The sequence below is a fragment of the Lucilia sericata genome, unplaced genomic scaffold (genome assembly GCF_015586225.1).
Source record: "Lucilia sericata isolate MDLA Ls3-8-SP2 unplaced genomic scaffold, ASM1558622v1 Contig000039F_arrow, whole genome shotgun sequence".
Classification (NCBI taxonomy): Eukaryota; Metazoa; Arthropoda; class Insecta; order Diptera; family Calliphoridae; genus Lucilia; species Lucilia sericata.
Genome location: NW_023994077.1, coordinates 951,290 through 978,306, shown reverse-complemented (window position 1 = coordinate 978,306; position 27,017 = coordinate 951,290). Strand labels below are relative to the sequence as shown.

Below are 27,017 nucleotides of genomic sequence, written 5' to 3'. Positions count from 1 at the left end.
TAAATAAATATTTTTTGCTTGATGTTTTCTTTTTATAATTTTTACAAAAAAACTTTTTTGTTATTAACAAAAATCAGTCATTTTTTGATTATTTTACTCATTACTAAAATAAAGTAAAAATCTTATAACATAATTTAACTTTTCAAATAAAGTAAAAATACTCCCGGATAAGTTATTATCTAAGAGACTTAAGAAATTTTTACAATTAAAATATTTTACTTATCGAAAAAGAGGAACTAAAATTGTGTTTTTTTTTAAATTTTATATTAAATGTATTTTAAAAAATATTTGGCGGGCTTAAAGTAATTTTTTTTATTTTTTATAATTTTTTTAAATTTTTGGCAAGAATATTTTATACAAAAATTAAGTTTTTCTTAAATAAACATTATTTTATAATGTTTAATTTTAAGACAAAAAAAAACTAAAGCCTAATTTTAGGCTTAAGAACTTAAAACAGATAATAACTAACATTTAAAGTTTTAAAGGTTTTTTTTTTTAAATTTTTGTTTAGTTTTTAAGTTAGTTAATAATAGACACAGTTATTTTTTGGGGGGGTTGCTTATATATTTGTTATTAAATCTAAAATTTTTCTTTATTTGCAATACGAGTTTAGATTTTAGCTTTATGGCTTAAAACTGAAATTAAAACAAAAACTTAAATCAAATATTTTACAGGCCTTTTTTGGGGGGTTTGAAAGATGACATCTCTTTTAGTTTAAAGTTTTATAATAATTTTCTAAAATTTATAACTAAACCATATTATGGCTAAAAGCCAACAATTTATAACTGGTAGAGAGGCCTTGCCAAAAACAGGAAAATGTATTTCTTCGGGTTCACTTAGTTCTTCTTCCTCCTCATCGATGGCATTCGATATGGAACGATAACGCATGGTGAAATTAACTTTTATAATCGTTTCGGCCACACCACCCGGTGAGGAGACTATGAAGTAGAAAGTACGTGGCACACGTTCATGCATGCTGACATAAGTAAGGCGGGCTTCTTTACAAAAGGGGGTGGGTAAGTCCTAGAAAGAGTTGGGAAAGGCAAAATTAATAAATTTCCGTTTTAGTAAAGAGTTTTGTTGCAAATAACTTACCGTTACGCCATAGGCCAAGACAGTGCTGCCATATTGATTGCCGGGGGTATAGACACGATCACCGTGCAGCCATCTGGCGGCATGGGCCGGAGGATTGGCACAAAATTCTACCGACAAATGTAAAGGAGAACCAGGATAGGCTACTGGAGTGGAATTGCGTGCCACAACTGTGGGAAAGCCTAAAAAGACATAAAGGAATACATACTTTAGTTTAATAATTTAAAAAGTATAGTGGAAGACTACTTCAAGAGATTCTCCTTGAAACATATATTTTTCACTTTCATGTCTAGAAACTTCAAGTATCTTATACTTAGTAATCTACTTAAATTTTTAAATAAAATATATTTATAAAATTTTCTAAAGTCTATCATTTAGGCGAATTTTTAATTAACATTTTTTACAGCATATCTTAAGGCTGTTTAATTGAATTTATTTTAAAAACAAAATTTCAATAATCCCCACAACATTATCAACTCAACTAAACACAATTCCGCTTGCTCTTGTCAGCTTCCCTAACGCAGCAAATGCTTCCACACACACCCACCCACTAAACCTAAATGCTACTCCCTCATACAATAAGCAACAAAAAGAAAATTTTATAAACAATTAAAAGCGGCCATGTTTATTTTCATTACAAAGTTTCAATCTCAAGCTTCGGGAGAAATCAATTAACAAACCGTACGTACACTAATGGCAGTGTTCAAGATGAAACTTCATTGTACAACAAGAACACTTAAGGGACGACGAAGTTTAGCAAAAAAATTTTGATATCTATCGACAAATGGAAGACATTTTGTCAAACAAATAATGACGATGATGAGTTTTAGAAACTAAAATTTTATTACAATTTTTAAACACCCTTTTTTGTTTTCTGCATATGTTTTTTTGAAAGGTTTATTTTGTTTTGGGGTTTTAAACATTATTTTATGTTTTTGTTGTTGTTGCTGCTGTTGGCCAAGTGTTTACACTGTCTGTGTTGGCTTTTAAGGGGTCAATGTTAGTGCAGTCATTGGTCGCTTGTTTGTTGGCTGGCTAGCTAGCTGTCTGTTGGTCCTTTTGATCGGTGTCTGCTTTATCAACCATTAATATGGTTGTTATTTGATTATCATGGTCACACTGCCTTTTCAATGATGATTGTTGGAATTTCTGTTGTTGTTGAATTTTTTTTTTATTTTTTAAAATTTATTTGCATGAATTCCAAGGGTGTTTGAATTATTTTGAATTATTAATGGGTGTTTAGCACCCAGATTGAAAACGAGAAGTGTTGTGTAAATTGATGTTATAGAATAACAGGTATATTAGGGTGGAGCCAGAAGATAAACAAACTAATTCCGTCTTCTTTAGAGTCGATTTACAAGGTCCATATAAATACTAGCGTCTAATTGAAAGTCTAGTTGAGCATCTAATGTGATCTGTAGTCTGTTCTAGTATATTCTTAGCAATTGTATAGTCAATAGTCTATACTATAGTCTGGTTTAGTATAATCTAGTCTATAGTGTAGCCTATAGTCCAGCCTATAGTTTAGTCTATAGTCTAGTCTATAGTCTAGTCCATAGTCTTGTCTATAGTCTAAACTATAGTCTAGTCTATAGTCTAGTCTATAGTCTAGTCTATAGTCTAGTCTATAGTCTAGTCTATAGTCTAGTCTATAGTCTAGTCTATAGTCTAGTCTATAGTCTAGTCTATAGTCTAGTCTGTAGTCTAGTCTATAGTCTAGTCTGTAGTCTAGTCTAGTCTAGTTCTATAGTCTAGTCTATAGTCTAGTCTATAGTCTAGTTCTATAGTCTAGTCTATAGTCTAGTCTATAGTCTAGTCTATAGTCTAGTCTATAGTCTAGTCTATAGTCTAGTCTATAGTCTAGTCTATAGTCTAGTCTATAGTCTAGTCTATAGTCTAGTCTATAGTCTAGTCTATAGTCTAGTCTATAGTCTAGTCTATAGTCTAGTCTATAGTCTAGTCTATAGTCTAGTCTATAGTCTAGTCTATAGTCTAGTCTATAGTCTAGTCTATAGTCTAGTCATAGTCTAGTCTATAGTCTAGTCTATAGTCTAGTCTATAGTCTAGTCTATAGTCTAGTCTATAGTCTAGTCTATAGTCTAGTCTATAGTCTAGTCTATAGTCTAGTCTATAGTCTAGTCTATAGTCTAGTCTATAGTCTAGTCTATAGTCTAGTCTATAGTCTAGTCTATAGTCTAGTCTATAGTCTAGTCTATAGTCTAGTCTATAGTCTAGTCTAGTCTAGTCTATAGTCTAGTCTATAGTCTAGTCTATAGTCTAGTCTATAGTCTAGTCTATAGTCTAGTCTATAGTCTAGTCTATAGTCTAGTCTAGTCTAGTCTAGTCTATAGTCTAGTCTATAGTCTAGTCTATAGTCTAGTCTATAGTCTAGTCTATAGTCTAGTCTATAGTCTAGTCTATAGTCTAGTCTATAGTCTAGTCTATAGTCTAGTCTATAGTCTAGTCTATAGTCTAGTCTATAGTCTAGTATAGTCTAGTCTATAGTCTAGTCTATAGTCTAGTATAGTCTAGTCTATAGTCTAGTCTATAGTCTAGTCTATAGTCTAGTCTATAGTCTAGTCTATAGTCTAGTCTATAGTCTAGTCTATAGTCTAGTCTATAGTCTAGTCTATAGTCTAGTCTATAGTCTAGTCTATAGTCTAGTCTATAGTCTAGTCTATAGTCTAGTCTATAGTCTAGTCTATAGTCTAGTCTATAGTCTAGTCTATAGTCTAGTCTATAGTCTAGTCTATAGTCTAGTCTATAGTCTAGTCTATAGTCTAGTCTATAGTCTAGTCTATAGTCTAGTCTATAGTCTAGTCTATAGTCTAGTCTATAGTCTAGTCTATAGTCTAGTCTATAGTCTAGTCTATAGTCTAGTCTATAGTCTAGTCTATAGTCTAGTCTATAGTCTAGTCTATAGTCTAGTCTATAGTCTAGTCTATAGTCTAGTCTATAGTCTAGTCTATAGTCTAGTCTATAGTCTAGTCTATAGTCTAGTCTATAGTCTAGTCTATAGTCTAGTCTATAGTCTAGTCTATAGTCTAGTCTATAGTCTAGTCTATAGTCTAGTCTATAGTCTAGTCTATAGTCTAGTCTATAGTCTAGTCTATAGTCTAGTCTATAGTCTAGTCTATAGTCTAGTCTATAGTCTAGTCTATAGTCTAGTCTATAGTCTAGTCTATAGTCTAGTCTATAGTCTAGTCTATAGTCTAGTCTATAGTCTAGTCTATAGTCTAGTCTATAGTCTAGTCTATAGTCTAGTCTATAGTCTAGTCTATAGTCTAGTCTATAGTCTAGTCTATAGTCTAGTCTATAGTCTAGTCTATAGTCTAGTCTGTAGTCTAGACTATAGTCTAGTCTATAGTCTAGTCTATAGTCTAGTCTATAGTCTAGTCTATAGTCTAGTCTATAGTCTAGTCTATAGTCTAGTCTATAGTCTAGTCTATAGTCTAGTCTATAGGCTAGTCTATAGTCTAGTCTATAGTCTAGTCTATAGTCTAGTCTATAGTCTAGTCTATAGTCTAGTCTATAGTCTAGTCTATAGTTGTTGTTTAGTAGCGAGCTTTTAGGCGCCTCCCTAATACACGTTTGTACATCAACATTTGATACTCTCTGGGTAAAGGCGTAAAATAAACAATTAAAATCAATCATTTGTAGAAAATTTTCGATTAGTACCAAAGTGTTTGGTAGGGTGAGAATGGTCAAAGTCTGAGTGTAGAGTATTTTCAACAACCATGACTGTTTTGTTATAATTGAAACGAAAATGAGTTTTATAAAATTTTAAATGCAATTGAAAACAATTAAAAAATTTATAATTATACGGTAAAAAAAGAGGGGTAAAATGAAATGAAGCTTAAAGTGTTTTTGTAAAGGATTTTAAAATAAATACATATGAAAGCAAAGGACTAAAACAAATAGAAATTGGAAATTAAATTATAAATAAAATGCCAAAGCTATTGATAAGCTGGAAAAAAATCAAAGAAATGTATGTTATTAAAGAAGGAGGAAATCTTTGTGGAACCTTTAGTTGATGCTTGAACTATGAATGATGTATAGTTTGTATATTTCAGGAAAGCTTGTGTGGTAAAAAGTTGTGCAAGAAATTCCAAGAAATTTCGGCTCCTCAGCTAGATTTACTTCCTTTATAAAAGTGACACAATACAATAATAGGAAATTGAATAATTTCCATTGTTAAGCAAAAGTTGCAAGTAAATAAGTAAATGGAAATATAAGTAACAACAAATTTTAAGAAAAATACAACTAGGATTGAAAACTGTTTCTAACTGTACTTCCCTCCCTTTCCTTAAATTCATGAAAATAAGCATAGTTATTTACAAGACCATTGAATCTTAACTATTACTTATGCAATCTACTGCAACACTACAACTATGCTAGACAACAACAGCAACAGCAATAGCAATAATAACAAGGACAACAACTACTACCACTTACAATTGCAATATTTTGCAACAACAATAATAAAGATAATAGAACTATGACTGAATATGGAAACTGTAGAGAATGAATGAATGCATAAAACGACTAAATAAATGTTGTAGTTTTTTAACTATAGTATTTTTTTACAAGACTATTTGTTAGTGTGCACAAGTATGAGTGTTAGTAAGTAAGTATCTATGTGGTGCATAGAAAACATTGAATGTTTTGACTATCAGGAGAATAGTTGTAATTGCTTTATGTTTTATTTTTGTTGTTAACTTAAAGTTTTTACTATATTTTATTTGTTATTCATTTTTTTCTGTTCCTGCTGCTATTGTTGTTGTTAGTATATTGTTGTTAACAGGGAACAAGTTATTCTAAGAATTGTTAATGCCAACACAAAGTGGCAATTTGTTTGGAAAATTCAATTTTAACAAACAAATAGCAGGAGCTAAAATAACAGCAACAACATGAGCACTAAATGTAGATATTTTGTTCAATGTTTCATTTTCTAGCTTTTAAATGGAAATTTGCATATTATTTGTATTTTACTTTTGTAACGTAGTGTAGATGAATTAAAATTAGCAGCATAATGAAAAATTTAATATTGTAAGAAAATTTACTGTTTGCAAATTAATTCAAATTAACATTCTGTAAATAATGAAAGGAATTGTTAAGGGAAGGTAGCTATTTTAAATTTTAATGCAATCAAGACTTACTATAGTTAAAATGCTAGAGACTAAAGTCTAAAGTCTAGCCTTTGAATCTATAGTCTAGTCTATGGTCTGGTCTGTAGTCTACTTTATATCCTGGTTTATAATCTAAAATTAAGTCTAGCGTTTAGTTTATAGTAGTCTATAGTCTACTCTATAAACTAGTATATAGTCTAGTCTATAGTCTAGTCTATAGTTTAGTCTATAGTGTAGTCTAGCCAACAGTCCAGTCTATAGACTAGCCTATAGTTTAGTCTATATTCTAGTATATAGTCTAGTCTGTAGTCTAGTCTATAGTCTAGTTTATAGCCTTATCTACAGCATAGTTTATAGCCTAGTCTATAGTTAAGTCTATAGTGTAGTCTATAGTGTAGTCTATAGTCCAGTCTATAGTCTAGTCTATAGTTTAGTCTATAATCTAGTCTATAGTCTAGTCTATAGTCTAGTTTATAGCCTTGTCTACAGCATAGTTTATAGCCTAGTCTATAGTCTAGTCTATAGTCTAGTCTATAGTCTAGTCTATAATCAAGTCTATAGTCAAGTCTATAGTCTAGTCTATAGTCTAGTCTATAGTCTAGTCTATAGTCTAGTCTATAGTCTAGTCTATAGTCTAGTCTATAGTCTAGTCTATAGTCTAGTCTATAGTCTAGTCTATAGTCTAGTCTATAGTCTAGTCTATAGTCTAGTCTATAGTCTAGTCTATAGTCTAGTCTATAGTCTAGTCTATAGTCTAGTCTATAGTCTAGTCTATAGTCTAGTCTATAGTGTAGTCTATAGTCTAGTCTATAGTCTAGTCTATAGTCTAGTCTATAGTCTAGTCTATAGTCTAGTCTATAATCTAGTCTATAATCAAGTCTATAGTCTAGTCTATAGTCTAGTCTATAGTCTAGTCTATAGTCTAGTCTATAGTCTAGTCTATAGTCTAGTCTATAGTCTAGTCTATAGTCTAGTCTATAGTCTAGTCTATAGTCTAGTCTATAGTCTAGTCTATAGTCTAGTCTATAGTCTAGTCTATAGTCTAGTCTATAGTCTAGTCTATAGTCTAGTCTATAGTCTAGTCTATAGTCTAGTCTATAGTCTAGTCTATAGTCTAGTCTATAGTCTAGTCTATAGTCTAGTCTATAATCAAGTCTATAGTCAAGTCTATAGTCTAGTCTATAGTCTAGTCTATAGTCTAGTCTATAGTCTAGTCTATAGTCTAGTCTATAGTCTAGTCTATAGTCTAATCTATAGTCTAGTCTATAGTCTAGTCTAGTCTATAGTCTAGTCTAGTCTATAGTCTAGTCTATAGTCTAGTCTATAGTCTAGTCTATAGTCTAGTCTATAGTCTAGTCTATAGTCTAGTCTATAGTCTAGTCTATAGTCTAGTCTATAGTCTGGTCTATAGTCTAGTCTATAGTTTAGTCTATAGTCTTAATCTATAGTCTAGACTATAGACTAGACTATAGTCTAGTCTATAGTCTAGTCTATAGTCTAGTCTATAGTCTAGTCTATAGTCTAGTCTATAATCAAGTCTATAGTCAAGTCTATAGTTAGTCTATGTCTATTCTAGTCTATAGTCTAGTCTATAGTCTAGTCTATAGTCTAGTCTATAGTCTAGTCTATAGTCTAGTCTATAGTCTAGTCTATAGTCTAGTCTATAGTCTAGTCTATAGTCTAGTCTATAGTCTAGTCTATAGTCTAGTCTATAGTCTAGTCTATAGTCTAGTCTATAGTCTAGTCTATAGTCTAGTCTATAGTCTAGTCTATAGTCTAGTCTAGTCTAGTCTAGTCTAGTCTATAGTCTAGTCTATAGTCCAGTCTATAGTCTAGTCTATAGTCTAGTCTATAGTCTAGTCTATAGTCTAGTCTATAGTCTAATCTATAGTCTAGACTATAGTCTAGTCTATAGTCTAGTCTATAGTCTAGTCTATGGTCTAGTCTATAGTCTAGTCTAAGGTTTATTCTATAGGCTAGTCCATAGTCTAGTCTATAGTCTTGTCTATAGTCTTGTCTATAGTCTAGTCTATAATCTAGTCTATAATCTAGTCTATAATCTAGTCTATAGTCTAGTCTATAGTCTAATCTATAGTCTAGTCTATACTCTAGTCTAAATTCTGATGTTTCCCTTTAATTCCTTTATTTTAATCTGCCTTTATCTCTCTCCTTTTAATATAAAAATCTAATGTTTCCCAATTTAACTAATGTCCTGCCAGCAATGATGTTTATTTTCAAAAAACTGTATTTTAATTTTCACTTAATGTTCTTTTTTATTCTATTTTAAGTTTAAACTTTTACACAAAAATCACAAAACGAATAATAAAGAAAAAACTTTAAATGAAAATAAAATTGTACAACTGACAACTTGTTTTACTGCTCACATCCGGTACGCTTTTCAACTTTTCAGAACTCATTTCCGCCAGCATGTACACAAGTATGAATGAATAATTGTATGAATGTGTGAATAAGGATGTATGTATGTGTGATCTTTTTGTGTGCAAATACATTTGTCAGTCTGAATAGAAGCTATTAAATAGTAGTCATTAAAAATATAACATGACAAAAAAAAAAAAAAACTTTATATTTTTGTGTCCTTTTTTGTTTGTTTGATTCTGTTGTTTTTTTTTCATGAAAACTGTCTGTAAAGTTATTGCAAAGCAGTGTGTAAATCTTTGTTTTATGTTGTTATATTTGGAAAATGTTTAAAATGATGTTTTAAATATCTTTAAATTAAAAACAATTAAGATGAATAGAAATGTGTTTGAAATTTAGTAGAAATTTAAAGCTCTAAAATGTTTTTAATATATTTCTTTAAATTAATGTTATAATTTGTTACCATTCTTATTATTTTCAGTTTCCTGCTATTTTCATATTAAGTGTTTAAAAACTAATTTTGAGCCACATGTGTTCAAAAATATTTTTTCCCAAAATATAGTGAGAGTCTAATTGTATAGAACAAGCATTTTTTTTCATTATTAAACAACCCTTTTAAAGTTTCCTTTCCTACTCATTTAATTTACGAAAGCTCTTACAACGCTACATGCAATTTTAATCAAGTTTAAGCATTTGTCGTCACATCCTCGATGACAACCACCAATTGTTGCCTCAAGCTACCACATATGGTGTGGCAACAGTGGTGGCATGTGATTTTTTTCTCTTTTTCTGAGTAGCAAATATTTTCTATATAAGAAATAATAAAAATGGAAACATTTACCAGGAATTGTATACAAAATTACTGGTGTAACTGATAATGCAATTTGCTATTTATTTATTAATATTGTGTTTTTATTTTTAACAGAAAAAAAATTATATTTAAGTTTTTGTAACTTAAGTTGAGCAGAGTAAATGTAGTAATTAATATGAAAATTGACCCTCTTACGCAAGAGGAAGTTTTGCAGCACAGCTGGTTATAAAGTAATTCATTGTGGCATTGGGGAAGAACATTTTTGTACTTTGGTTGGTACCTTTATGAGGAGGAACTATTTGAGACTGTACTTAAACAAAACGAGAACGTAACTAGAACTGAAACAAAACATAATTAGAGCAGAACTAGAAACAAAATGGAATATAACTAGAAAAGAACCAGAACAGAACTAGAACAGGACTAGAACAGATCTAGAACAGAACTAGAACTAGAACAGAACAGAACTAGAACAGAACTAGAACAGAACTAGAACAGAACTAGAACAGAACTAGAACAGAACTAGAACAGAACTAGAACAGAACTAGAACAGAACTAGAACAGAACTAGAACAGAACTAGAACAGAACTAGAACAGAACTAGAACAGACTAGAGAACTAGAACAGAAGTAGAACAGAACTAGAACAGAACTAGAACAGAACTAGAACAGAACTAGAACAGAACTAGAACAGAACTAGAACAGAACTAGAACAGAACTAGAACAGAACTAGAACAGAACTAGAACAGAACTAGAACAGAACTAGAACAGAACTAGAACAGAACTAGAACAGAACTAGAACAGAACTAGAACAGAACTAGAACAGAACTAGAACAGAACTAGAACAGAACTAGAACAGAACTAGAACAGAACTAGAACAGAACTAGAACAGAACTAGAACAGAACTAGAACAGAACTAGAACAGAACTAGAACAGAACTAGAACAGAACTAGAACATAGAACAGAACTAGAACAGAACTAGAACAGAACTAGAACAGAACTAGAACAGAACTAGAACAGAACTAGAACAGAACTAGAACAGAACTAGAACAGAACTAGAACAGAACTAGAACAGAACTAGAACAGAACTAGAACAGAACTAGAACAGAACTAGAACAGAACTAGAACAGAACTAGAACAGAACTAGAACAGAACTAGAACAGAACTAGAACAGAACTAGAACAGAACTAGAACAGAACTAGAACAGAACTAGAACAGAACTAGAACAGAACTAGAACAGAACTAGAACAGAACTAGAACAGAACTAGAACAGAACTAGAACAGAACTAGAACAGAACTAGAACAGAACTAGAACAGAACTAGAACAGAACTAGAACAGAACTAGAACTAGAACAGAACTAGAACAGAACTAGAACAGAACTAGAACAGAACTAGAACTAGAACAGAACTAGAACAGAACTGAATTGGGTAATTTTTGAAATGCATTTGGGGAGAATAAAGTACCTTTTATAGTACCTTTTTCCCTTTACATACTTCACACCTATTCTACTTGCACAATTACTATTTATATGCCATAACCTAAATATTGTTTATTCATAAGTTATTATTATTAACTATCGGATATAATTTTATAGCAGGACCATATAATAAAATCTTGAAAAAGTATCATGTGGTGTTTTCGCTAAAGCACAGATTTTAGGTCATTAAGTTATTTTTTTTGCTACTGTTGCCAATTCTTTAACATTTACTTGTTATAAAGCTTATTATTAGCAAAATAATAATATTAGTAATAATAAGAATACCATGGTTAAGCGAGAGAGAATGGTTAAACTAAAAGAAGTTTTAATAAAAACAATAGAAACTTTTTTATTATAGTTTTTTTTTATTTTATTTTGCTGTTTATACTTTTTCTTGGCCTTTAGTTTATTGTCCATCAATATTGATTGGTTTTCATTTGTTGTAATATTAAATGTAGCATATGTCTATAATAAAAACAAAGAAGGCCACCAAATAAACTTAATAAGCAAGAACAACAATAAAGTTAATAATAAATAAAAAAGAATAATAATAATTGACATTAAGACACACATGCTAGTAGAGTAAACATTTAGTTGAGAGGATTTTAATAGAAATTTTAACAGAAAATAAAACGTTTTTTATTTAGAACGCAAAATGTATTTTTTAGATTTATATCTATGAAAACCTTAATGCGTATTTAGCAATATATAAATGCTTACCCTTATATCTTATATGATTTCGTTTATAAACATTTAAATGAATTTTTAATTTAAAATCAGTTCATTTTAAAATTTCCTTAAAAGAACGAATGACATGTGCATTTGTAATTTGAAAGCAAATCTACTTCTTTTCATCTTTTGTTAGCCTTTGGGGACCACTTTGCTAAACGTTTCATTTAAATTTTTAAAAGAGTTATGTCATTCAATATTGTCAAATTAAATTAGATTTATGTAAGATTTTTGGGGGAACATTTAAAATTACAGATTTTTTAGTGGTAATTTTCTACGCTAAAAGAATCTTTGAAGTTGTCTTTTATATACAAATTGGTCAATCGTCTTTGGTTTACAACATATCAAATGATCAGTTTTTAAAAATCTATTCTCTATACAATTATGTCTTTGTCTATTCATAGTTTTCTATTTATTTCAGCTTTACTAAAAATCATTGCATACCTTAGGGCTTATGTTAAAATATCAAAATCATTGCATGTTTTTAGGCTAAACAAAAAATTTCAATAATTTTATTTAAACACAAAAAAAGCATAACGAGTAATATAAAAAAAACTACAGAAATTAAAAAACACATACAATTGTAAAAACCACAAATCCTCTAATTTCGAATTATAACAAAAAACAGAAATACTTTTCAGTTATAAACAACAACAACTGTTGGCAGATGTACAAAATATGGAAATTTCATTTTAAACAATACACGTGGGCATAACACAAATATGTTTAAAAACAACAAAAACTTATGCACAAAAAAACCTCAAAAAAATAGAGAACTTAACCAAAAAAACAAAAAAAAACAAACTTCAAACATAAATTTGACAAGACCCCAAGGAGTAATCTGTACAATTCTACAAACACATGAACAATGTATGAAATACAAATTAACACATAACAAAAACATATTTTAGAGAAATTTTGCAAAAAAAAAAAAAAAAGAAATTGAAAAAATAACTACTAAAAAAACCCAACAAATTAAATATAACGCCCCAAACAAAAACATACTAACAAATCAATTCCAATGACATGTTAAATGAAAAGAAAATTTTGTATAAAAACCAACGAAAAATAGAAATCTTTATAAACAAATTAATTGTTAGCATCAAACATATAGCCAAAATGTTTAACATACTTTTGGGGGTTTTAAATCAGTTTAAGGAATTTGTGGTTTTATTCGCATGTTATTCTACTTATGTCTAAATATATTTTGTTTAATTTATAGTTATTTATTGTTAATGACTTTAACAATAAATAACATACTTTTGGGGATTTTATTTGTACCAAAAAGGGTCAGGCAAGTCAATAACTTAATTAAAATATTAAATACAAATATAATTTCTTAAGGAACTAATTTAAGGTCTTAAACTGTATAAAAGGTTTGAATTGTAAGATATAGATTATAAAATAGACTTAAGATTAGACTATAAACTAGACTATAGAATAGACTAGGCTATAGACTACACTATGGACTAGACAACAGACTAAACTATAAATTAAACTAAAGACTAAACTATTGATTAGACCACAGACTGCACTGATGACTGGAGCGTAGACTGGACTTACTAGACTATAGACTAGACTATAGACTAGATTATAGACTAGACTATAGACTAGACTATAGACTAGACTATCGACTAGACTATCGACTAGACTATAGACTAGACTATCGACTAGACTATCGACTAGACTATAGACTAGACTATCGACTAGACTATAGACTAGATTATCGACTAGACTATAGACTAGACTGTAGACTAGACTATAGACTAGACTATAGACTGGGCTATAGACTAGACTATAGACTAAACTATAGACTAGACTATAGACTAGACTTTAGACTAGACTATAGACTAGACTATAGACTAGACTATAGACTAGACTTTAGACTAGACTATAGACTAGACTATAGACTAGACTATAGACTAGACTATAGACTAGACTATAGACTAGACTATAGACTAGACTATAGACTAGACTATAGACTGGACTATAGACTAACTATAGACTAGACTATAGACTAGACTTTAAACTAGACTATAGACTAGACTTTAACTAGACTATAGACTAGACTATAGACTAGACTATAGACTAGACTATAGACTAGACTATAGACTAGACTATAGACTAGACTACAGACTAGACTATAGACTACTAGACTAGACTATAGACTAGACTATAGACTAGACTATAGACTAGACTATAGACTAGACTATAGACTAGACTATAGACTAGACTATAGACTAGACTATAGACTAGACTATAGACTAGACTATAGACTAGACTATAGACTAGACTATAGACTAGACTATAGACTAGACTATAGACTATAGACTAGACTATAGACTAGACTATAGACTAGACTATAGACTAGACTATAGACTAGACTATAGACTAGACTATAGACTAGACTATAGACTAGACTATAGACTAGACTATAGACTAGACTATAGACTAGACTATAGACTAGACTATAGACTAGACTATAGACTAGACTATAGACTAGACTATAGACTAGACTATAGACTAGACTATAGACTAGACTATAGACTAGACTATAGACTAGACTATAGACTAGACTATAGACTAGACTATAGACTAGACTATAGACTAGACTATAGACTAGACTAGACTAGACTATAGACTAGACTATAGACTAGACTATAGACTAGACTATAGACTAGACTAGACTAGACTATAGACTAGACTATAGACTAGACTATAGACTAGACTATAGACTGACTATAGACTATACGATAGACTAGACTAGAGCTACCTATAGACTAGACTACTAGACTATAGACCTATAGACTAGACTATAGACTAGACTATAGACTAGACCATAGTCTGCTCTAAAGTCTAGATTATAGACTACACAATATACTAGTCTACGACTAGATCAGACTACACTTTACTCTAAATTAAACAATTTTATATAATAAGTCAATTTATAATTTAAATGCCTCAGATTATAATGGTGTAAATTTCGAAATGAACAATATTTCTCATCGAAACACACACCATTACAAATAATATCGAATTATAACAATAGTCGAAACGATAAAATATCACTTTAAATCTCATCAACCACTCTTTCCGCATTATATTAACACTTTCACTTTTTTCACTCATATACCTATAGCCTACTTTTCACAGCAGTTCAAAAAAAACAAAATATTTTTTTATAAACTTAAATCACAATTCATTCCGTATAATCCTTACAATTCCCTACTTTTAAAAAGCTTAAAATAACCTTTACCTACTTTTTTTGTTAAATCTTTCTCTCTGCCAACGTTACACTTTAAAATATTTTTATTGAATTAAAATCATTGCATACTTTTAGTTGATTTTTAATTAAACAAAATCATTGCCTACTTTAGCAACAAATAAAAAATATATAAGTATTTGTGTGAAAAATTTGCACAAAAAATGAAAACTTTTTTGTTACTTATTTATTTAAATCTGATTAAAATGAAATTGTGAGCAAACGGATACAAAAAAAGTTGCTCGTTTTAAATCCTTGTATATTTTTGGGTGTTTCTACGTTATACTTGACCCAATTTTTATAAACAAGGTATAAGTAACAAAAAAATACATATAAGTATATAAGTATACATGTGTGTATGTATTGCGAGAGTATGTGAAACATTAACAAAAAAATTCAAGAGCACACATGTAGAGCAATGGCTTTTACCACTAAGGATTAATGCTACACGCTTTCAATGGCTACAATTTTAACATTTTTACAAGTTGAAATTCATTAAATTTTCACTTCAATCTCTGGATGTGAGAGCAAACACCAAATATACCTGCAGTTGTAGTTTACACAAAAAAAATATGTGATGAAAGCTTAAATAAATTTTAAAAATAATAATAAAAACAACTGAAAGAAAACAAATTGCAGGTAAAAATACAAGTTTAAATAATGTAACACATATTTCAAACTGTTAACACAAATAAGAAAGGTTATAAACTAACTTATATAAAAGCAGCAACAATTTAGAGAAAATTTAAAAAAATGTTAAAGGAAATTTGACCTATTTTATTTAAACTCTACTCTACTCTATCTTTTCCTATAGTTGGCTATTTGAAGTAATTTTTATTACTTTTTATCTTACCACTCCCGGTCTTTCCACTGTACTGTTGTCCCAAAGTAACAAAATGATTGCTCGTTTGTTAAAAGCATAAAATATTAATTATTAACACCAGGTCTATAATGGATTGGGTTAACTTGCTATTGTTGTAATTTGTTACTCTTTCCCTAGTGTTATTTATGCCTCCTATAAGTATGCTATAAATAAAATTGATTATTAAGTTGAAGTGTAAGTGAAAGCTTTTTATGGCAAAATACCAGGAAATTTGTCACTTTCTATAAACATGTTTGCTTAAATGCTATTGAACCAAATAGGTCGAGTTTGATATAGTCTAGTCTATAGTCTAGTCCATATATTTGTCGTCAAGAAAGTCTCTTAATTTAGATTTAAATTTTACTTTATATCCTAATAATTAAACGCTCCTAAAAATAGGCAATATTACTTTATCATGTTCATCCACCTAATTATATGCTTTTCCAACTCCTAAAAGCTTGCAATTAGTTTTTGGAAAAAAAATACATAAAGCTACTGCAGGATTAATTGCAAACAGATAAGTTAGCTATAAATATTAAAAATTGTCAAAGGTTTGCAAAAACAAGCCAAAAGGTAATTTGGTATAAAGTAAAGAAAAATCAAATGCACACAAATTGCTAATAGAAGAAAATGATTTTTAATTTAAAATGCCAATTCTAATGAAAGAAAAAAGTGAAAAAATATAGATTAGAAGTTAAAATCAACAAATGGAAAAAAAATTAAGTAGAAAAAAGTGAAAAAGAAAATAAAGGAAAATTTAGCTAGAAAAGCAAATAATTATAAATTTTTTTTAGAAAACAAAAAGAAAATAAAATAATTAACATTAAAGTAGATTAATTTAGGACTTTAGAGGGATTTTGTTACTTAGTGTAAACAAGGCTAATTAAAAGTTGAAATAATTTAAATAATAAATTATGTAGTAAACTTTTAGGCTTTACAGCTGGCTAAGGCTTATGGCATACCTTTAGGCTGTACAAAACACAAACAGCAAAGAAAACGTTTTTTTACACAAAAGTAATTTATAAGTCATTGTCTTAAAATTTTTTTCTCTTTGTTTTTTTGTTTAGCACTAATAAATATTTCAAGCACATATTGTAAAAAAAAACATATAAATTCAAATTTAGAAATATAATGCGATTTTGTAATGGAAGGGGGAGATGAAGGGAAGATGTACAAATCATTTTTACTTAATATTGATGAGCATGTCCCTGTTTTTTTAGGGACTCACAGAGAGATGAAGAGACAAAGAAATGAAGATAAACCTATAATTTTTTTTCTATTCCTGCATTACATATAAATAAAACGTATTTATTATTATCAAAATTTTTTACATTTTTCTGATTTGTATTTGCGAACACACCGAAAAAAAAACGTGTGTCTCGGTGTTAGGAAAAAGTCCTGCTGTCGAATTTTCTTTCTTTTAACTTATTTGACATGTCAAATGATTGATGACATTACTAGGAATTTCTAATCAAAAATTCAACGTTTTTTTGCTTTAACAAAAACCTTACGAAAAAAAAAAAAATATTTTCAAATTATCATAGAAAAAAAATTGTATGCTTTTAGAGCTAAAAAAAGCGGAATAGAAATGTTGAAAAAATGTGCTGCTGCTGCTGATGATGATAATATTAAATGAATATAATATTGGATGAATATAAAAATGAATAAAATGAGTTTTGACAAATAAACGTGATAAAAATTTGTAATGAAAGTAAAATGTGTTGCGTCTAGAAATTAATTTGATATGATTTACTTGCTGTTGGTATGATGTATTAAATGAATTAATAGAAAAATAAATATTTGGCCAAATTAGAAAGAAAATTCAAGGGAATTTGAAATTAAAGTAAATTTTTTATATAAAAGTTAATTTGTATTGATCGTAAAGATTTTAAAAATCTAATTTTTATTAATTTTAAAAACTAGTAGTAGAAATACTACTATTTTCAATTTGTCATAAAATCATAGTTTTATAACATGAAATCTTAATGTGAATTAATTACACCTAAAGAAACTATAAAATTTGAAAAAAAAATTCCATAAAGTAGTAAATTATCTACTACTTTTTTCTAACACAATCAAAATTTTTGTAAAATTTTTATTAAAATATGTTTTAAATGATTAACACATTCTAAAAATTTAGTTTTTAAACTTTTTAAAAATAGTAGTAGAAGTACTACTTTTTTTAATTTTTTAAAATATGACCTTTTTTATGCAAAATAACATTTTTCTAATAAAATTCTTTAGGTTAGTTTGATAGGAGGATGTATAGTACATCAAATGCCGTACAAATACACTTAGGCCACTATCGGGACTGTAGTATATTTCTCTTCAATATACAACCCCAGGCCTGCTTTGTCTCCTAGTTTAGAGTAAACCTTGTAGCAACGGATTCCTATGTTCCGCTTGACCTTTATATTCTATATATGATCAGTGTTTCAAAGTTCCCGACATATTCTGTAACTGGAATCGGGTGGGGCACGTCAGATGTTTCTTTATAATCTTCCAATGAATCCAGTATACATTGATGACGTGTCCTATAATCAGTTTGCCTTACGTTATAAGCCATTCGGCTGTAAGTATATATATGTTTCAATTGATAGAATATCTAGCAAAGTTTCCAGAATCTTGTTTGATATAGTTCAAAGCAGTTCCAGCAGCATCTACGCTGAACTCTCTCTCTGTAGTAGTTTGATATTACACTTGTTGTCTCACAGAAGTCCAAGAGATTATTGAAGCATAAGTTATAAAGCCAATGTGTTATAGTAGGACTAAGGTCCCATTTCATGTCTCCTACATGTGTAAATTTTCCTTTAATTCCTCTTTAAATCTTGGTAAATTTAAAGCCAAATACAACAACATTTAAATACATATAAAACTCTAAAGCTCCCAATGGTCAACTGGGATTCTAAGGCAAAGACAATCAAATAATTCTAATAATTTATTGTTTAGTTTAAACATATAAATTTTACAAGTTTATAGACGACAGTACAGACGCACACACACACTCCCATGTTGAAGTTATACCCAGCAAACATTGAGGTTTGTTATTTCTCAAACAAATTCTCTTTCAAATGTTTGATGAATCAACATTATCAATCAATGTCAGATTTGAGTAAAATTTTAACAAAAAGCTTAATGTTAAACGCTTGAAAATGACCTGAGTTTAACTGGAGAATTACAGCTTTCTCAAGTTAAACTTTAAATTAGTTTTTCCCAGCAATCTGAACTTGTAAAGAAATAAGAATTTCAAGGCTTTAATTAGACTTGAGAAACCTTTGAGAATTAGATTTGTTTTTAAATTAATGCTTATGATTGTGTTTGTTGGTTTAGCACAACAAAATATCATGTAAAACAAATAATTTAAAATAAAATTAATGTTTTCTTCTATGAAACACTTGCTGGTTTTGTCTGTTGCAGTCATTCTATATAGAAACACACCTCAGGAGTCTTGCAAGAAAATACCCTAGAGAGTCATATAAACATGTGAATCTTTTTCAAATAAAATCCAACAATTTAAAAAAAAAATTAAACTCATACTTCTATCCTTTTTTTGCAAAATAAGAAAAGTCTTGATAGATTACAAGAACAATAAATAGCAAAACCACTTGAAGGGACAACTATCTCCAAAAGATATTTATATGTAGACTCGAATGTATTACATACTTTAACTAGGATTTTTTTTGAAAGCAAAACTAAAGGATTTTCTAAAACTTTCCTTTCTTCTAAGACCAGAACAAACAAGTAATCAAATACATTAAAAACAAATGTTTTTTACCTCAACTTGTAAAATGTTTGTTGTATATCTTAGACTTAAAGTAAAAGTAAAACAAAAGTCTTTTCCAGGCAAAATTTCTTTATTTTCTTCTTTTCTTTGCTGGAAGCAAATGGTATGTGTTTGTAGTTGACTTGACAAAATTTCTTGCATATCATATCAAGAGTAATTTTCAAGGCAAGTATTTTGTAAAAATCATTTTTGTTTATAGGTAAAGTTTACAACTTTAATGGAAAGTTTGTAATAAAGGTATGCATACAGAGGTAAAAGGTGGGCACCAAAAAATTTTAATAAAATTGTCTAGACTATAGACTAGACTACATACTAGACTATAGACCAGACCATGGACTAAACAATAGACAAGACTTTATACTAAAATAGTCTATAGTATAGTCTATTGCCTAGTCTATAATCTAGTGTATAGCCTAGTGTAAAGTGTAGTGTATAGTCTAGTGTATAGTCTAGAGTATAGTCTAGCGTATAGTCTAGGGTATAGTCTAGAGTACAGTCTAGTCTATAGTCTAGTCTATAGTCTAGTCTATAGTCTAGTCTATAGTCTAGTCTATAGTCTAGTCTATAGTCTAGTCTATAGTCTAGTCTATAGTCTAGTCTATAGTCTAGTCTATAGTCTAGTCTATAGTCTAGTCTATAGTCTAGTCTATAGTCTAGTCTATAGTCTAGTCTATAGTCTAGTCTATAGTCTAGTCTATAGTCTAGTCTATAGTCTAGTCTATAGTCTAGTCTATAGTCTAGTCTATAGTCTAGTCTATAGTCTAGTCTATAGTCTAGTCTATAGTCTAGTCTATAGTCTAGTCTATAGTCTAGTCTATAGTCTAGTCTATAGTCTAGTCTATAGTCTAGTCTATAGTCTAGTCTATAGTCTAGTCTATAGTCTAGTCTATAGGCTAGTCTATAGACTAGTCTATAGTCGAGTCTATAGTCTATAGGCTAGTCTATAGTCTAATCTATAGGCTAGTCTCTAGTCTAGTCTATAGTCTAGTCTATAGTCTAGTATATAGTCTGGTCTATAGTCTAGTCTATAGTTTAGTCTATAGTCTAGTCTATAGTCTAGTCTATAGTCTAGTCTATAGTCTAGTCTATAGTCGAGTCTATAGTCTAGTCTATAGTCTAGTCTATAGTCTAGTCTATAGTATATTCTATAGTCTAGTCTATAGTCTAGTCTATAGTCTAGTCTATAGTCTAGTCTATAGTCTAGTCTATAGTCTAGTCTATAGTCTAGTCTATAGTCTAGTCTATAGTCTAGTCTATAGTCTAGTCTATAGTCTAGTCTATAGTCTAGTCTATAGTCTAGTCTATAGTCTAGTCTATAGTCTAGTCTATAGTCTAGTCTATAGTCTAGTCTATAGTCTAGTCTATAGTCTAGTCTATAGTCTAGTCTATAGTCTAGTCTATAGTCTAGTCTAGTCTATAGTCTAGATCTAGTCTATAGTCTAGTTTATAGTCTAGTCTATAGTCTAGTCTATAGTCTAGTCTCTAGTATATTCTATAGTCTAGTCTCTAGTCTAGTCTCTAGTCTTTAGTTTTCTGATGCTAGTTACGAAATCAGTCAACCTAATGTTTATCGTCAAACATAGATGTGAGCTACATGTATATGTCTGTATTTGTAAAGTTTGTGTTAAAATGTCATTACAACACATTTGAAGAGCTTGATAAACAACAACAGGAAATTGCAACAAATACTTGTAAATATCTTTATAACTTTATACTTGCATAAGGAAGATATTAAACCCCCTCCTGCCCCCAAAACACACGTGTTTGCTAGCAAACGTGTAAATACTTAAACTTAGGAAATATAAAGGGTTTTACAAAAAGAGCAAATTACAGAACATTCTAAGATTCTTTGTGATATTCCAATTAAACCTTAGAGTAGCTTACTTTTCAAACTTTAGTTCGATTTAAGAACAATTTTCTACTCCTAATTTTGTCATAACCCTTTTACCTTACCGACATCTAGCTATGTGTTGACATAAGCGTAATTATCTATATACATATCGTCCATATAGGTATGTATGTTTGTCTGTCTGTTTAATTTGTTATATGTTTGTATTGGATGAATATTTCCCAACATGAAGCCAAAACAAGCAAAGACACATTAAGTTATGAAATTGTTGGTTTTATGTTTGTTTTGCAAAATCCTTGTCACAAATTTGTTTACTCAAGTAGTGATTAAGGAGTGTGAGGGAGAAGAAAATGTTGTATAGAAAAATATTATCTTAAAGAATGGTTTTAGAACTATAACATAATACTACAAAAAGTAAAAAAGTATTCCTACTACTATTTTTAAAATGGTTAAAATTGTGGATTAAATTGTCTTAATCTCTTTTTTTAACATGTTTCTTTGACTGTATTTTTACCTTACAAAAAGCTTCCTAAACATATAACATTTTAAAGTGCCTCTGCCTTAGCGACATCAGCTAGTAAAGGAATTTCTTGATAAAACTTTTTGTCCTTCCTTTTAGCTCTTACTACTCGAAACATTTAGTTTCTAAAATGATTGCTTATTATTATTACTCATTCAAAGTAATTATTTTAAAAGCTTTTATTGCTATTATTGTTGTTGTTGTCACAAAACAGATTTTCCAACACTACTCACCTTTAACCGTAACGCCTACAGTTTGTAAAACTTCTAATTTCTTTTTATTTATGGGTGATTGGCCAATACATTTATAAGTGCCAGCATCTTGATAGACAACATCTTTAAGGGAAAATTGCCCTGTAGGTGTAGACAAGCCATGACCCAGACCACGCAAACGAGCAGTAACAGGATCTAAATGAGACCAACAACCTAAGGAACCTAAAAATAAGAGAAAGATATTAATAAATATGTTTGCATGTATAAATAAATAACCCTTAAAGTAATATAAATTAAAATTGTAGCATATTTTTAGGCGCCTTTAATACAAATTAATTTCTAGTAATATTTTTTAAGCAAACATGAAAGCAAATATATATATTTTGTTTTCATTCTCTCTGACTTGCTTTATAATTTCATTAATTGTTTCAACACGAAAATTTTTAATTTCTTTAATTGATTTGGGTTGGCGGAATTTGGATGGTTGGTTTATAGTCCTGTCTTTTATCATACAGACACTAAAAGTTTTGTGTGTGCCTGTGTGTGTGTAAGTTTTTTAATTTCTAGGGTTCTTAAAAAATAAAAAAAACGTGTTCTGTAAATAGCTGTCTATAAATTACCAATGATGCCCGGAATACTAAGAATTTCCGTTCGTTTCTTTCTTTTCTCTTTTATATATTTATATGGAGTTTCTTAATGAATTTTTATTAATGGTATGATTGTACATCATTAGTTATTTTGTTTTTTCTTTCATTTTCATTTATTTATTCATTCAATGTTGAGGTATGACGCTGTTGTAGTCCGTATTAATTGGTTTTACAATTAATATCCAATTGTTGTAATTAAGTTTTGTGTAGTTAATTGTCTAGCTGTAGTTGTATGTAGGTGGTAAGTAGGTTTTTTTGTTTATATCTTCTTGCGCCTGGAAATGGGCTTTTACTGGTAATGAAAGTGAAGAAATTAATTAAGCATAATATTTGCTTTCATTTGTTAAAAGAAATAAATTGTTAAACGCACTTTTTTGCGCCGCTTTTAATTGTATTAAGGAAATCTTTTGTTGACGAAAAAGACTAGACAAAAAATCATTTTAAGGTTTTTGGGGAAATGTACTCCAAATTAGTCGGAGGTAAACCATTTTAATCATAGAAGCTTAATCTGTTCTCCTTTTAGTCGAGAATATACAGGGGTAGCATCGAGGATTAAGGAGTCTATATTTACGACTAAAGTCGTAACGTCTAGGGAGTATATAGTTCAGATTATAGCCTAGCCTATAGTCTAGTACATGATCTATTCTATAGTTTAGTTATAGACAGTCTTATTAGGCTATATCCTGTCTCTAGCTAGTTCAAAGTTTTCGATATGGTCCATAGTGTAGGTATAAGGTGTTGTCAATATCTAGTTTATAGTTTAGTCATAGTAGCTCAGTATAGTCTATAGTCTATAGTCTATATAGTCTAGTCTAGTCTAGTCAGTCTAGTCGTCTAGTCTACGATAGTAGTCTAGTCTAGTCTAGTCCTTATCAGTCTACGTCTATAGGTCTAGTCTATAGTCTGTTATGTTCTAGTATAGTCTAGTCTATAGTCTAGTCTATAGTCTAGTCTATAGTCTAGTCTATAGTCTAGTCTATAGTCTAGTCTATAGTCTAGTCTATAGTCTAGTCTATAGTCTAGTCTATAGTCTAGTCTATAGTCTAGTCTATAGTCTAGTCTATAGTCTAGTCTATATTCTAGTCTATAGTCTAGTCTATAGTCTAGTCTATAGTCTAGTCTATAGTCTAGTCTATAGTCTAGTCTATAGTCTAGTCTATAGTCTAGTCTATAGTCTAGTCTATAGTCTAGTCTATAGTCTAGTCTATAGTCTAGTCTATAGTCTAGTCTATAGTCTAGTCTATAGTCTAGTCTATAGTCTAGTCTATAGTCTAGTCTATAGTCTAGTCTATAGTCTAGTCTATAGTCTAGTCTATAGTCTAGTCTATAGTCTAGTCTATAGTCTAGTCTATAGTCTAGTCTATAGTCTAGTCTATAGTCTAGTCTATAGTCTAGTCTATAGTCTAGTCTATAGTCTAGTCTATAGTCTAGTCTATAGTCTAGTCTATAATCTAGTCTATAGTCTAGTCTATAATCTAGTCTAGTCTATATTCTAGTCTATAGTCTAGTCTATAATCTAGTCTATAGTCTAGTCTATAGTCTAGTCTATAGTCTAGTCTATAGTCTAGTCTATAGTCTAGTCTATAGTATAGTCTATAGTCTAGTCAATAGTCTAGTCTATAGTCTAGTCTATAGTCTAGTCTATAGTCTAGTCAATAGTCTAGTCTATAGTTTAGTCTATAGTCTAGTCTATAGTCTAGTCTATAGTCTAGTCTATAGTCTAGTCTATAGTCTAGTCTATAGTCTAGTCTATAGTCTAGTCTATAGTCTAGTCAATAGTCTAGTCTATAGTCTAGTCAATAGTCTAGTCTATAGTCTAGTCTATAGTCTAGTCTATAGTCTAGTCAATAGTCTAGTCTATAGTCTAGTCTATAGTCTAGTCTATAGTCTAGTCTATAGTCTAGTCTATAGTTTAGTCTATAGTCTAGTCTATAGTCTAGTCTATAGTCTAGTCTATAGTCTAGTCTAGTCTAGTCTAGTCTATAGTCTAGTCTACAATCTAGTCTATAGTCTTGTCTATAGTCTAGTCTAAAGTCTAGTCTATAGTATAGTCTATAGTCTAGTCTACAGTCTAGTCTATAGTCTAGTCTACAGTCTAGTCTACAGTTCAGTCTATAGTTTGGTCTATGGTGTAGTCTATAGTCTAGTCTATAGTCTAGTATATAGTCTAGTCCATAATCTAGTCTGTAGATTAATCTATAGTCTAGTCTATAGTCTAGTTTATGGTCTAGTCTATAGTCTAGTCTGAAGATATTTTAATTGAATGTATATTAATTACCTTGCGGACATTGCAGTGTTACAGCGCCGCCTAACTGTACTTCGAGTTGACCTTTATTGGGATTGTGAGAGGCAGCTGCCGCTACGGAAATATCCTGATCATCGGGTTCGGACGTAACATCTACCGAATCATCTGGAAACAAAGATAGAAGAATTAAAATAAATTAATAAGGGAAAGTTAAGTTTTAAACAATTGAACAGAAGAATTCCATGTCTGTCCGTTAGTGTAAAAAACGTTGGAACCAAAAACATAAAATTGTGAATTAATCTTCTTGATATGAAACAATTAGCAGTGACTGTGGAAGTATAGAAAGAAGATTTAACGAATTCATAACTACTATATTACTTAAAAATGTAAAAAAGCTAAATCTAAGGCATACCTTACAGGTTAACACCCTGACCTTATGAAACTAAAAAAGGTATTTATTTGAATACTATTTTACACAAAAACCTTGTGTTAATACTTTTTTTTTGCAAAAACAAATTTATTGATAAAATATTTTTCTTTTCTAGACTCAAAAGTAAAGCATAATTTTAGGGTATATATTTATATTAGTAATTCAAAGTATACTTTGGGGCATAAGCCAACACTTTTCTTTAAAACAAAATATAAATAAATAAAAATATAACAATAATCAAATATTTATTTAGAATTTCCATTTTCATTCCCAAAAATAGAAAAAAACGCAGGAGTAAAACACCCAACTACTTCATGTTTATTTATTTGTCCATTATTTAAAAATAAAGCCAGACCCTTTAACACTTTGGGGAATTAGGCTTTTTTTCTCCTTCAAAAAATTTTTGTTTTACTTTTCACACTTTTTTTAGGCAGGGGTTTTTACCAAAAAAAAAAAGGATTTTTTAAGATTTAAAACAAAAACGTAAAAATATATTAAGAAAAAACATTAAGAAATTTTAAAAAAGTTAAATAGAATTCTGTTTGTTATTTTAGGTTTTAATAAAAAAAAACTCTTTTTATACAAAAAAAAAAAAAAAAAAAAAAAAAAACGAAAACAAACTTAAATAAATATTGTTTTAAGAAAAGAAAATTAATGGTTATCAATAGATTTTAGTTTTTTTTATTTTAAAAGATTTTTTATTTTTTTATTTGCTAACAAGAAAAGCTAACAAACCTTTAAAATATTACAAAAATCAAAAATATAATATAAATAAAGAAATAGTAGAAAAAAAGATTAAGAAGAAAAAAATATATAGATTTATAGAGTCTTGAAGGATTTATGAGTTTTCATCATAAATGTTTTACAATTGAGTATAAAAATCAAAAGAAAAGTAATGCATACTTTTAGGGGCTTCATAAAAATAAAATTCGTAATGAAGTTATTGACATCGATTCGAAGTTGTTTTCTATAGTAAAACAGATATCATTTCAAAGTTGATTTCAATAGAAAAGTTGATATCGATAATAATAATAATTGTTATAATTGTTTTCTTTCCCATAGGAAAGATGTTTTTTATACGATTTCGATTCGAAGTAGTTTTCCATACGAAAACACATCGATTTGAAGTTGTTTTCTATACGAAAAGTGATTTCGATTCGAAGTTGATTTCTATATGAAATTTTACTTCGAATCGAAGTCGACTTCTATATAAAATTTGTTTCAATTCGAAGTCGACTTTTGTATAAAATTTGACTTAAACTCAAAGAAGATTTCTGAATGAAATTTGACTTTGATTTGAAGTCGATTTCTATATGAAAATCAACTTCTATTCGAACTCAATTTCTTTATAAAATTTGATATCGATTCGAAGTCGGCTTCTGTATGAAATATACAATGAGTCGAAGTCGATTTCTATATAAAATTTGACATCGATTCGAAATCGATTTCTATATAAAATTTGACGTCGATTCGAAGTCAATTTCTATGTGAAATGTGACTTGATCATAAAGCAGATTTCTAGATGAAATTTGGCTTTGATTCGAAGTCGATTTCTATACAAAATTTGACTTCGATTCAAAGTCGATTTATATATGA

At 29.5% G+C, this 27,017-nt stretch overlaps 1 protein-coding gene across 1 annotated transcript in view; it reads right to left on the bottom strand.

The window, feature by feature from the left end:
• Positions 1–344: 344 nt before the first annotated feature.
• The window catches only part of LOC119613379, a 74,634-nt gene continuing 47,961 nt past the window's right edge, over positions 345–27,017 (bottom strand). The window contains exons 8-11 of the mRNA XM_037969413.1: positions 25,025–25,156; positions 22,121–22,321; positions 1,096–1,274; positions 345–1,023 (exon numbers count right to left, since the gene is read on the bottom strand). Of these exons, the coding sequence (XP_037825341.1) occupies positions 736–1,023; positions 1,096–1,274; positions 22,121–22,321; positions 25,025–25,156 (800 nt within the window). The 3' untranslated portion in view covers positions 345–735. The remainder of the gene's footprint in view (positions 1,024–1,095; positions 1,275–22,120; positions 22,322–25,024; positions 25,157–27,017) is intronic.